Genomic DNA, 13826 nt, shown 5'->3' on the forward strand with positions numbered 1-13826 from the left:
TCACACTCACATTCATACCTATGGACAATTTAGAGTCGCCAATTAACCTAACATGCATGTTTTGGGAATGTGGGAGGAAACCGGAGTACCGGGACAAAACCCACGCACACACGGGGATATATACACATATATATGTGTATTTACTCATGGAGACATTGTAATTGTAATTTTTAGAAAACCATCATTTATTTTAAGAATCTTCACTTTTTATGAATAATTGATTTTTCATTCATAAGTTATTTGATCATTTGCAGCAATAAATCTGCTACATAATGACGTGTACAACGAGTGTATCAACAATATAAACACATAAAAAAAAACTGAATGACCAACAAATATTTTTACAAACTTTATTATTTTTGCCTTCAAATTTCTCTTGCAAAATAGTCCGTCTTCGGTGTAAGCGAGGCAACGAGGCAGCCTACTTTTGAAATAACAAAATGCGAGTTCTACAGCACATGTACACTAAGCACATATTTCAAATAACGTTTGGAAATCTAATCAAAGTTTGAACCTGAGGAAGACAAGCATGTTTGCTAGAATAATAAATAGTTTTAATATACAGTTCAGTGCACTATTTATGGCTTTTTATGCATTTATTTATTTGTACTTATTTATTTTACACTTTTTGCAACTTTGGTCCTTCATCAGAGGTGTCCACTGTGTTGTCGTAGCCCTGAGAGTCCTCCTCACCATGCTGACTTCTGGCAAAGTTGACAAAAACCTGCAAAAAGAAAGGCATTCAAAATGAAACCGTCATAAATCACATAAAAAAAAGAGACAAACAGTGGTAGATGAATATATAAAAGGAGTATCAAACCACAGTGTAATTAGCCCAGTCAGCCAGTTTGCCTGTTGATTTATCCCGAAAATGTACACAAAAATGTTGCCACGGTTTGCGTCCATTTCCTGGTTAGTACACCTTCAAGTGTTATTAAAACAGCGTGTGAGTCCCACTGTGTCCTTAATGTTAGCGTGCTCTGAACTGGAAACCGGAACAGGAAGTCATTGTACCCCAGCTCAGTCGGCCGTCTATGATGTCATCAGTGGTTGACTATGTAGTTCTTTGCTAAGTAACACACTTACGCCACAAGCCTCTGCTTTTTTTATTGATCAATTTTCAGCCTTTTTTCAGGTCCGCTGCTGTCGTGAAATCGCATTCTCCCCCCCCCACTTCACTTTGAGTCAGACCTTGTGGAAACGCTTACCGAGGTTCCACGGCACATAAAAGAAATGAGCAGAAAATAAAGAAAATAAAACCAAAAAATTGAATAAAACTATTTTATTTTGGAATGTAAAACCTCAGCATAAGTGAAAAAATAGCTAGAGAATATTTACAAAAAATAGTTACAAAAATAAGAAAAAATAGTGAAAAAGTCCATAAAATAATATAAAAGTAGCTGTACAAATCCAAAATATTTAAAAATGAAAAACACTGCATATATTTTGGCAGTAAAATTACACGTGGAGGCATTTAAAGTGTGGAAAACTAGATTTATTATAAGAATCAATATTCAATATTGTGCTGTTAAAATATTGTCCTATTTTTAATGCCATTTTTTAATGTAAATATTTTTAAATATTGTATTTAAACTAATTTAATGTTTTTTATTAATTCATATAAAACCACTCAGTCTTCAATTGATAGTCAACCACTGTCGCGTCAACTAGCGTCAACTATAGGACTGGAAGTGCGCATTATCAAGGCTTTTATTCTCAATAAAATTGACCAGTTTTACATTAAAAATGCTTTTTTCATGTTCATATATTCAATCACATTTGTTCAAATTATTTTGCCATTAAAGTCACGTTCTCCTTTCAAAATGGTGACTTTCCCGTCCACATATCAGCGCAAGCCTAGCTGGCTGGGATCAATATTAATTGTAGTGTGAGCCCAGAGCTCTACTTGAGGTCGAGTCCTCCTCTTGATAAATCACCAACTGAGTGGCGAGCGTCTCGACCTCCCGACAGGTTCCGTGCGACCTCGTCACATGACCTCCTGTCTCAGCTTTGATTTACATACTGACATCTGCAGGTCTGAGGCTAACAGCAAGGGTTAATGCATACATATGCAGAATATACTGGACAATAATGTTTATTTCCCCCCAGTTTTTTGGACTTTTGGGAAAACACTCAACTGCCACATTAGACAACACATTTTCCAAGAGCCCGTGGTGTGGGCCAACGACCTTTCTGGCCTCCTTAGAGGTCATCCTCGCCTCCCACCTGGTCGTCCGACGCTGAGGTAATAGCAGGCTTTTGAGAGTAGACACACTCACCACTGAGTGTGCGATGGTGGTGGGTCGTTGGGTAAAAAAAAAACAAGGTCAAGTAAGTCTATAAGGTAGACAGGGATCAACAATAAGCCCCACAATTTAAAGCAATTGTGAGAAAAAAAAAAATCCTCAGCCCCCGCCACCTGTAGGTTAGACGATACAAAACATACTTGTCACGACAGGATGCACAAAAAAGTCTCAAGAAGCCCAAAAACGAAGTTGGACATTTTGCTTCGAAGTAGCGTGTTTTGAAGTCTTGTCTACGCCTCGTACAAAAGCTAACTCCGCCCTAAACGATTTGTCAGATCGCCGTTGAACTCGATGCACGTAAACTAGACAGAAAGGGTTTCAGTTTTCGTCGTAGCGTGTGGGCGGAGCATGGCAACAAAGTAGGCAGGGCATTTTGGCCTGTAGTGCTGAGTCTAGTGTAAAATGAATAAGCATTTTAATGGGGTGGTTTTGAGCTTTTGCGCTATTATTGTGTATTATTGTTTCTATTTATATCTTTTTTATTTTTTGGCAAACCTAAGTGCTTTTTGGTTAACATAAATAAGTTTGGGGTTTTGTTATTAATACACTGCGTGAGTCCAGCTATGTTCTAAATGTATTTTTATCACAAAACGTCCTTGCTAGCAGCCGATTAGCTTGCTAATATATAGAAACAGAAACCAAAAGTCTATGATGTCATCAGCACGTGACTCTGTATTTGTTCTTAATGTGTCTTTTTGGACAAAAAAATTATGTTTTTTGTGGTGGATAGTGTATTTTGTGACCAAAAAAGCCTATTTTTAAAAACCTCATTAAAGTTAGCATGTGTTTACTATTAATTGTGGTCAACTCATTTTTACACTTGTATGTCCTTCTGTTTGAAAGGTGAAGAAAGGTTTGACAGTTTGACTACGTCTATATCCATTATTTTGAAATCCAAACACGTAGGAGGTAGAATCAAGTCCAAACATGCGTTATTTTGTCCATGTTACCTGGTCTAGAGTGGTCTGGGACACAGAGTAGTCCTCCAAGCACAGCTTCTCCTGCTGTCTACTGAGTTGGTTGAAGATGTGCGCCAGCGCCCCCTGGCTGTAAGCAAGCTGGTACTGCAGCGTGTTGTGGTGCTTCTCCTTCAGGACACTTCCTGGGAATGCATGACTGACAAAGTCCTCTACGGGTTTCAACAGTGGAGGGGAGCCGGAGACCCGTATGATCACTGTGTAGCCATCACCAAACCTGGAATGGAGGACATCACAGCATAAACCCCCCCGCAATCTTTAGTAACGAATAAACTCATTTAAAAACAAGTCATCATAAAAACGTAAAAAAATGCACGACGGAAGCTGAAATGCCCAAATTTTGTTTGACTTTCGAGACATATTTTCCACACTGAACACCACAGAAACGTAAAAACACAGTGTTGGAGTCTTCCTCCCTCAAGTCCGCAAACTTCAAGTAACCGACATTGTATTTTCCTCTCTGTTTGTACGATTTTTTGAAAGATGTTTCACAAAAAAAAGTTCTAAAATGAAACATAACTCAAATATTTCACTAATAATTCATTTTAGCTACATATTTTCCCCAAGTTTTGGGAAGCGGTTAGCAGCTAGCTAGCATTTTTGGAAAAAATGTTTCAGAAAAAAAATCTTTTAAAAAACAAAAAAAACGGGAATAATTCATCTTCTACAAACATATTTTTCCTAAAATTATGGAACATGTATAAAAATAAGTTACAATACTAAAATTGCAAAAACACATGCACTTCACTTTTGTAAAAATGGTGTCTTATTCCTTTAAACGCAAGTTTCCGAACTTCACATAATTACCTCCGCCAAGCACAGCGCGGATGTTATGTTTTTGCCGGCGTTTGCTTGTTTGTACGTTTGTGTTCTAAATAACTTGAAAAGTTCCGAATGGATTTGGATGAAATTTGCATAAATTGTCGGACATGGGATATGGAAGGACTGGTAAAAAATTTGGGTGGTGATCCGGGTCACCATCTGGATCCAGGTATTTTTTCAAGGATTCTTTAACATTGTGAGACAGGACCATTTTCGCCATTTGTGCATATAACGCCACTAAGAAAAAATGGTCAGAGCACAGGGGAAAAACAATACAGGACAAGTTTCCAACAGGTTCTAAAAAATATCAAAGACTGATCCAAATAATGTAGGATTATTATTTTGGTGTGAATTCGGGATGAGTGAGTACACCACTATCTGGAACTCTACCTGTATCTGGAACCTGTAACCATCTCAATGATTTGTATCTGTACTCAAAGTGGGCGTGGTTTAACCGGAAACTACGGCACTTGGAGGTCTGCGCTCTCCGAAAGGCAGTTCCAGAATAAGTGTCCCAATTAACAACAAATTACAATGCAAAGGTTTTACTGCTTTGAATGCGAGTCCCTGAACTTCCCCCAACTTCTTCTCCATCAGATGTTCTCCGAATGGTCAAGAAGGGTCGCAAAAAAAAGCTACAGAACACATGAAAACAATTCATTGGTAAAACTGAGATATGCGTCTCGTAATGGCGGTTTAAATTTCAATGTTATGTGCAACTTTAAGGGCATATTATTATCATATATTATTATTTTATTATTAAAACACAGAATAAAAGTAAAACCACACTTCCTTAACTTTTGTACTGTTGGAGTCTTCCTGCTTGAAACGCAAGTCCTCTAACTTCATGTAACTTCCTGTGTATTTTACTCTGTACTCTTTAGAAATAATTTTCGGCATAAATGCTGCAAAAAAACAAAACAAAACAAAACAAAACACATGCGACACCATAAATAATTCTTAGTATTGTTAAGTATTCTACATCTTGTGGTTGAATATCCAAAGTTTTGCATGACTCCCGCCCCCCTCAAAACATTTTTTATCATTAAATTACACAAGAGGTATACTTTTTCAATTGCCACATGTAAAATTTAGTTATGACAAAAGAGTAAAAACACACAATCATTAACATTTGTAACAAATAATGTGAATCATGACTTCCTGTTCTGAATGCGAGTGCCCTGACTTTACCGAACTTCCGATGTGATTGTGGCTTGAGAGCCGAAGTTTCGTGCTCAAGAGCCATATTTTCCTCAAAATTGTAAGTGTGAAAACAAGTAAACCACTGTTATTTATGACAAAAAAAACACAGTAGCTTTTATACTTTTATTTTTATATCAAATAACTTACGGTGATGGAGTCACGTAACTTCTGAAAAACACTAAGAATGAATTCACAGAAAACATCGGACAGTAACTGGGCCTGATTGATGAAACTCCACGTAAAAAACAATTCATCCCCGCAGGCGAGGTCCGAGGTGACATGTTAGCGCAATCATGTAGCGTCGCGTTAGTGACGGCTACTGTAAAAAGAGCCGACAGTCGTTAATTGCCTTTCGGCTCATTAGCGTGGCCTCGCACCTCATGAAACATTAATTATGCAGCGCTCTGAGGAGATAAGTATACGATTAATGAGGAATTAGCAGCGTGGATAGCATTCTAGCTAATACTTTGTTCTCTTTTACTTTGTTCATTGAGGATCTATCTATCCATCATCTCTATGCCGGCTAACAGTGCGACATGAATGCAATTTGAAAACGGCAGTTTAAAAAATAAACAAACAATAAAATAAATGAATAAATAAATACATTTTAAAAAATGCAAAAATATAATACATTAAATAAAAAAAAAATAAACAAATAAAAACTGTTCCTGTGTTCAGTAATGTTGCTTAGAGTGATGAGCGCTAACAAAATGCATTAAGGTTTACAGTCGCAAGTAAAAAAAAAAAGTGCTTAAGTGCTGTTATCTCGTAAATACTCTTTATGGCCTGAAATGGACACGATGATGCAAGCTAAATGCTGTTGATAAATAAATAGCTCAGTTTATTGCAGCATGTAAGAAAGTGGTATTTAATAGTAGCAGTAGGACTAGCCCAAAAACCTTTATATATAATGATTCAATTATTTACCAATATGTCCTTAGTTTTGCATTGTTTTATGATTTATTTCATTTCCGAACCCGGTGTCTTCCACCGCTGAGAAAGGCTGGTCATCTAGTCTGATGAATTCAATTATTTTTTTGGGTTATTTGCGTAGCCTCCTGACAGTCACACGCATACGGGCAAGTGTTGCCCAGTGATGACAACGTTATCTCTCGCTTGACGGATGCTGCAACGTGACCACACTCTGTCAAGTGTTTGTTCTTTAAATGCCATATTCAATTAAAGGGATGGTTTGGATTTTTTGACCTGAAGTTGTATGACATCCCCATCAGCAGTGTCTTTCGGGGATGAGGACCATATTTCCGGTTAGTTGGTGGGGCCACTTAAGTAAAGAGTTTGGCTTCCCAAAACAATATGCGTTCAAAAGAGTAATACATTTGCGTCACGAAAATGCCTCCTTGAAAAAAATTGGACTTCACAAATTGGTCTGCGTTACTTTCTCTCCCGTTGTATCACATGTGTGTCGCCTGTCCATTGCTGTGTATATGTTCCACAGTGCTTATATGGGCGCATGAAGACCACATGCACCGCAAGAGTCTCCAAAGTCTTCATTTTGTCTTTCTTCATCCATTCAGAGGTGGACTTGCTGGTGTGTTTTGGATTATTGTCCTGATGCAGAACCCAAGTTAATTTCAGCTTGAGGTCATGAACAGATGGCCGGACATTCTCCTTCAGGATTTTTTGGTAGACAGCAGAATTCATGGTTCCATTTATCACAGCAAGTCTTTCAGGTCCTGAAGCAGCACAACAGCCCCATACCATCACACGACCACCACCATATTTTACTGTTGGTGTGATGTTCTTTTCCTGAAATGCAGCATTACTTTTACACCAGATGTGACACAGATGGGACACACACCTTCCAAAAAATTCAACTTTTGTCTCGTCAGACAACAGAGTATTTTCCCAAGATGTTTTCTGGCAAAATTGAGACGAGTCTTAACGTTCTTTTTGTTCAGCAGTGGTTTTGGTCTTGGAACTCAGCCATGCAGGCCATTTTTGCCCAGTGTCTTTTTTATGGTAGAGTCATGAACACTGACCTTAACTGAGGCAAGTGAGGCCTGCAGTTTTTTGGATGTTGTTTGGATGGTCTTTTGTGACCTCTTGGATGAGTCGTTGTTGCGCTCTTGGGGTAATTTTGGTTGGCTGACCACTCCTGGGAAGGTTCACCACTGTTCCATGTTCTCTCCATTTGTGGATAATGGCTCTCACTTTGGTTTGCTGGAGTCTCAAAGCTTTAGAAATTGCTTTATAACCTTTTCCAGACTGATAGATCTCAATTACTTTCTTTTTTGGTAGGTGGGAGGAACGGGGGGGGGGCAATCTTTTTTCCACACAGGGTCATGTAGGTTTGGATTTTTTTTTTTCTCCCTTAATCATAAAAACTTTCATTTAAAAACTGCATTTTGTGTTCAGTTGTGTTGTCATTGACTGATATTTAAATTTGTTTGATGATCTGAAACATTTAAGTCTGACAAACATGCAAAAAACAAGAAATCAGGAAGGGGGCAAACACTTTCACACCACTGTATATACTGTATATATACGAAATAAACTAAATAAAATAAATGTACCTGTTCTTGAGGTGCTGGATGCTCCCGAGACATTTGAAGCGCCCATTGACCATGATGGCCATGCGCGTGCACAGTGCTTCACACTCTTCCATACTGTTAAGTGAAATAAGAACATTTATTGACAATAACTCATGCTAATATATATAAAATAAAATTAAACACATATTCAAATTAAAATCGAATACATCTTTTTAAATCTTTCCAAAAAAAAAAAGGACCAAATGATACAATTTATACGTGTGTGTGTGTGCGCGCATGTGTACACAAACACACACACGGGTAATTCTCCTGAAAGGGATACCAAAAACGTAACATAGCAAGCAAAAATTAAAGTTGTAATTTTCAATGTGCGTATTAAAATAAAGTACCACTTGCTGTTTCCCCTGTTGATTCAATGTGTTTGCAGTATATGTTTATTTGTTTATAGCTTCAAATCACTGTAGTCTGTGCATCATGCCCCCTTTTAGAAGAAAGACCATATATATTTTATTTTATTTTATTAACAGAACGATGGCAGGACACAATTACATATATTTGTGTGTACAACACTGATTAAAATTTGAAGACCAGATGAAAAATTGCAAGAATTTACATTTTGCACTGTTGGCTCTTAAAGAGGTTCCAAGTAGAGCTTAAGTGAGTGAGACAAAACATTTTTTGGATAAGCAATTTATTGCGAACCACCACCATTAAAGTGAAATAGGCTGTTCATCAGCTGATCAAAACTTTAAGACCACAGCCTTTAAAAGAATAATAATAAACGCCAAAATCTTGGCAAAAATGTGGATTCAATGTCATTTTTTGTCAGGTATTCAAACTTTCATGATCTCAAGGAAAAAAAAAGCTTTTTTCTTTTAATGCGGTGGGATTGTTGAGCTGCATAAGCAAAGCCTCTCGCAGCACGCCATTGCTACTGAGGTTGGACGCAGTAAGACAGTCATGTTCTTAAAAGTTCTTAAAAGATCTTTTTGCATTTTGAAGCTTTACTTAGAACCTCTTTAAGGTCCAACAGTGCAAAATGTACATTCTTGCAATTTTTTAACTGGTCTTAAAATTTTGATCAGGAGTGTATCAACATGTATTAAGGATTTAAGAGAATTATCAGCAAAATGGTGACAGATGGTCCGACCTGTGTGAGGTGAGAATGACAGAGCGTCCCTCCTTGATGACACTCAAGATGCAGTCCCACAGGAAGCGCCGAGCTTTGGGGTCCATCCCAGTGGTTGGCTCATCCTGCAAAAATGTTATTTCATTTTACTTTACTTTAATTTTATTTCATTTATATCGTGTAATGTGTGCTCTATGGTCGTCTATGGTATTGCGTTTTCCTTTTCATTTATTTATAGAGCAGACTTTTTTTTTTTAATGATTTGACTTGATTCTACACATGATTAAATCGAGCAGGGCTTGCTCTATGAACCAATTCAATTAAAAAGCTAGTCACGCTTTCAATGGATGAATACATCAACAAATACATGAATCCATCAGTAATAATAATGAAAAAAAAACCTAAACGTAAAAAAACCCCCATCAACGCCAAGCTAAGATTTTTAATTCCTATATTAGTATTAATTTTGTATTAAATGTATTGATCAAGTTTAAAAAAACATTTTATTGTAAGAAGAAAATACAGTTCATTGTGCAGGTGTATCAAATGTGTCCATGATGTGTCAGTGTCTCAGTTCAGTAGTTGGACACTTTCTAGAGTCTCCGGCAGTAGAAAAAAAAGACAAAAAGGACACTTTTCCTCAGGGTACGTCTGTCCATGCATGATTAGAGCGAGGGCGCCAGTAACTCGCTCCACAGCCTGGGTTTCCTTCCAGACCTCCTACAAGTCCCCTGGGCTGATTCCACCATGGCCGTTTGCCGTCCAAGTGTTACTGTTCATGTATCTCGAGGACGCCCGGCCTACGTATGCAGACAATTGTGCAGCAACAACAGTGTCCCACCGGCTCAAATCGAAGGCCAGCCTTGCTCTGGTCCAGTAAATACAATAGATGGTGCATGGACAAACGCTTTTGGACCTTACTCTTTAGCGATGTTATTTATTATGGACGTCTTAAGGACCTACTGCAAAAGTTGAAGGTCCACTATGTGACAGGAGCGCTCTGCCGTTTTTAAAAGGACCTACTGCTAAAGCACCAGTCAAAGATTATTTTTAATTTTTATTTTTTTACCAGAGATGGAGATATTTTTGGAGTGTATTTTTTTTACCGTAAGCATTAACTCACCAGGAAGACGACTGTAGGGGAACCAATCAGGGAGATGGCAGTGGACAGTTTGCGCTTGTTCCCGCCGCTGTATGTCCCTGCTGATTTTGTGGCGTATTTGACCAGGCCTAATTTGTGGATGCCCCACTCGGCCACCTTTTTAGGACAGAGAAAGAGGACAGTGACCGCATTGCAGCACATTTTTATTGCAACACACAATACCCAGAATGTACAGTAAACCACAGTGGGCACATCAAAGCCCTGGCGCCGGGTTCAAGCCTGCGGTCGAGGCCAGTCCAGCAGTCTTTTGATGCAGAGCGAGAGTGAGAAAGAAAGGAGTTCTGGGAGGCCTCAACAGTGGTGAATAATGCACAACATCTGCTTTTCTACCGGCGGCCATTTTTTCTGCTGCATGGCTTCTATCTATCTAGGCCTGCAACATGCTAATCATCTCCTCTTGACAGCTGACAACAACAAAAAAAATGAAAAGTTACCATGGCGACCTCTTTTTCCGGAACACCTCGCAATCTGGCGTAAAACTCCAGATGCTCCCGGCCAGTTAGCAGCTCGTCGATGGCGTCGAACTGGGGGCAGTAGCCCAGGTTCTGGTGCACGTGTGCCATTTCTGTTCGTATGCTAGGAAAAAGAAGTGAGGAAATCAGGAAAAAAAATGAAATACATAGAAATAGAAAAAAAGTAAATGTTTTTTTTTTTTACATCTTTACAATTTTCAGAGTGATTACACTTTTTTTTGTTTTGGGGGTGGGGGTGGGACCAAGTCATTATTTTTATTTTTTTCTTTTCGATTCACCACATAAATATAGCTTTTTTGCATTTTCTTTATAGTTTCTTCTCTTGTTGTATAATATATTACTTTAAAATATCTGTTCATTGTTAATCATTGTAAAGAATAATGTTAGTTGATATTTGAAATTATTGTCATAATTAGGCTTTACAGCGTAAGTCACCAAATTTGTTCCCTGCACATTTTGGCCAATCATCATCATTTGTACCAGTCGAATTTGTACACATCAAATGTGTCCTTGCATCGACCCTCCACATCCTCATTTCCTTGTTTCCATTGACAAGCTCTAATCGCCTCTCATTTACCATTAAAACTCACCGCTTTCAACGATTCCCAAATAGTGCTCAACAAAAACGGGGGCGAACTACATGCAATGTGTTGGAACTTCAGAAGTTTGATTGCCAAGCACTGTTAAACTGCAAAACATACATGGAGAAGTCTGTAACCTGTAGACAACACAGTAGAGATGTAGGTAAATACACTAAGCCTATAGATACACCTTATGAATAAAGAATCTGTGTATTTTAATTTCAGTACATCTTTTCAAGGGAGAATACTAGAAATGAAGCTTGAATATACTTTAGAGTAGTCAGTGTACAACTCGTATGGAAAGTGTCATTTCTATAGTATTGACCCTTGAAGGGTACAGTCATCCCTCATTTATCGTGGTCAATCGGTTTCAGACCAATCCACAAAGTAGGATCCCTTTATTTATAAATGAAATATTTTTGTAGTTGTAGCATAGAAAACATAATTACGACCTTTGAAGTATGGTTTTTAACATTATTAGACCCCTATAGTCACCTTTACACCCGTATTAACCAATATAGTAGCCATAATAATACAAAATAAGACACAATATAGACTTATACATAGCATGGAAGAATTCCTTGTTGTGGTTTCTTTTTTTTTTTTTTAAACTTTCAGGACTTCTTGCAGTGGCTAATGTAATGTTGCGTTCTTATACGGTCACACAGAGTCTGACGTTCTTTTAAAGTTGAATTGCTACCCTTAGTAGATTACTCAATTCCAATTCCCACAACAACACCTTCTTATCTACCAATGACAATAACATAATTATGATAATATCATAATTACACTATGGGAAAGCCACAACCTGCAATTTTATCACAACAAACACCTAAAAAAACAGAACTCCCATCACAATTTTTGGGAAAAACTCCTACAAAATCAGGCATCTAAAAATAGTCCCACAAGATCTGGCACTGGTAAATTGCCGTGCTCTGCACTTGAGTTTAATATGAAAATAAAGCATATTTTGTTAGATTTGTTCAAGTCCTGTGCTTTTCAGGGTTAAAATTACAAAGAACACTTAAAACATTGATAAGAAATTCATAAAATCAATGTTATTGAAAAAATAAGCTCCAAAACATCACAACTTTTGCCACAACTTTGTGAAAAAGCTGCAGCAAAATAATCACTCAAGCATTTTTGACTGCAACAACTTAAAAAAAAAAGCGTGTGAAATGCTGGAAGGACGGATTTGTCAACTGGAGCCAAAATGGCCACCGCACTATAAGGCAGTAGAACCATGTGATTTCTCCTAGCCAATCAGCAACAATAGTAATGTTAATACTGGAAATAGTGATCATTGAAAATAATGAAAATGTAACACCATTCTGGTATTAAATCAGATTTGAAAAACTTATGCTAAGCTACTGGCTAGTGACACACCTGTATCCATTGAGGAAGGCCTCTCCGCAAGAGACAGGGATGTCACCTGTTAGCATCTTAAAAGTGGTGGTCTTCCCGGCACCGTTGATTCCTAGCAAGCCAAAACACTGGTGGAGAAAAAACATATATAGTCAATAAATTCACGAATGCTAGTCAAAGATCATGTACATGACAGGAATGGGCCAGCTATTTTTTTCACACCTACGTGCGTAAAAAAGTACCCCAACTGCCTTGCGGCCATGGAAGAAGGTTAGGAGATTAAACCCCGACATCAAACCCGAAGCTGGAGTCCCTAAGGCAGTCTGACCTTGTCTTTAATGTAATTCCGGTGCCAAGCTGTACTAGCTTTGACTGCTTCATGGGCAACATTTGATTCTCCATACTACCCTGCCCAGGTTTTGTAGCTCGACTGGAGAAGACACCCCAGACCAGCCCGTTATAGAAGACCTGGACACCCACCTACACTGGAAGAGACACTGACTGTCCCGCTAGTGGGAAAGTGTCTGGGTCTGATGGCATGGCAAATCCGTACTGCTCTAGCCCCTGCACAAAATGCCTTTGCTGGAATTAGGGCCACATCCCCCAGCATATGTGAGATGCCAACATTGTCACCTTGTACAAGAACAAAGGTGACTGCAGCGATTGTAATAGCTACAGGGGCATCTCCATCCTCAGCATTTTTGGCAAGGCCTTCACCCATGTAGTCTTGGCACACATGCAGACCCTAGCCTCCCGCATCTAGTCCCAGTGTGGCGTCCGAGCCAGCCAGCCAACTATAGGCATGATCTTCTCATTATGCCAGCTGCAGGAGAAGTGTTGATAGCAGCAGATGACTTTAAAGATACTTCAGAAGATCGGTTTCCCCCCCACAACTGCTAGACATCATCTCCTCATTCCACGCATAGCACTGTCATCTTCAATGGTGCAAGCTTGTAAGCCTTGCCACTCAGCAGCAGACTATAACAAGGCCGTGTCCTTGCACCAACGCTGTTCGGCATTTTCTTCCCCATGCTCCTCCAGTATTCGTCCAAGGACTGCAGCGAGGGAATGTATATTCACACCAAGATTGGCGGCAAGTCGTTTAACATTGCTCGACTCTTATGATGCTCCTCACTAATGACAAAGCTTTGACTCTCAGCAGAAAGCCTTCGGCAGCTTGTCAGCCGCCTTTCACACACTTGCAAAGAGTTCAGATTGACGATCTGTCTAAAGAAGACAAATGTCATGGCCCAGGACTCCTCAGCAGCCATTGCCATCAGTGGGTACACTCCTGA

The 13826-nt window shown here is 38.8% G+C and overlaps 1 protein-coding gene across 12 annotated transcripts in view; it reads right to left on the reverse strand.

Moving 5' to 3' along the window:
- Positions 1-358: 358 nt before the first annotated feature.
- LOC129195007 (phospholipid-transporting ATPase ABCA1-like) overlaps positions 359-13826 on the reverse strand; it is a 106106-nt gene continuing 92638 nt past the window's right edge. For 9 of the 12 annotated variants that reach the window (XM_054800682.1, XM_054800684.1, XM_054800687.1 and 6 more), the window contains 7 exons: positions 12553-12659; positions 10547-10688; positions 10074-10208; positions 8972-9075; positions 7843-7935; positions 3257-3500; positions 745-2419 (listed from right to left, as the gene is read on the reverse strand). In XM_054800682.1, coding sequence (XP_054656657.1) covers positions 2276-2419; positions 3257-3500; positions 7843-7935; positions 8972-9075; positions 10074-10208; positions 10547-10688; positions 12553-12659 — 969 coding nt within the window. In that variant the 3' untranslated portion in view covers positions 745-2275. Of the gene's footprint in view, positions 725-744; positions 2420-3256; positions 3501-7842; positions 7936-8971; positions 9076-10073; positions 10209-10546; positions 10689-11175; positions 11304-12552; positions 12660-13826 lie in introns of those variants that run through there. The other 3 variants (XM_054800688.1, XM_054800693.1, XM_054800691.1) reach the window with 2 other exon arrangements.

The sequence above is a fragment of the Dunckerocampus dactyliophorus genome, chromosome 15 (genome assembly GCF_027744805.1).
Source record: "Dunckerocampus dactyliophorus isolate RoL2022-P2 chromosome 15, RoL_Ddac_1.1, whole genome shotgun sequence".
In the NCBI taxonomy this organism is placed as follows: Eukaryota; Metazoa; Chordata; class Actinopteri; order Syngnathiformes; family Syngnathidae; genus Dunckerocampus; species Dunckerocampus dactyliophorus.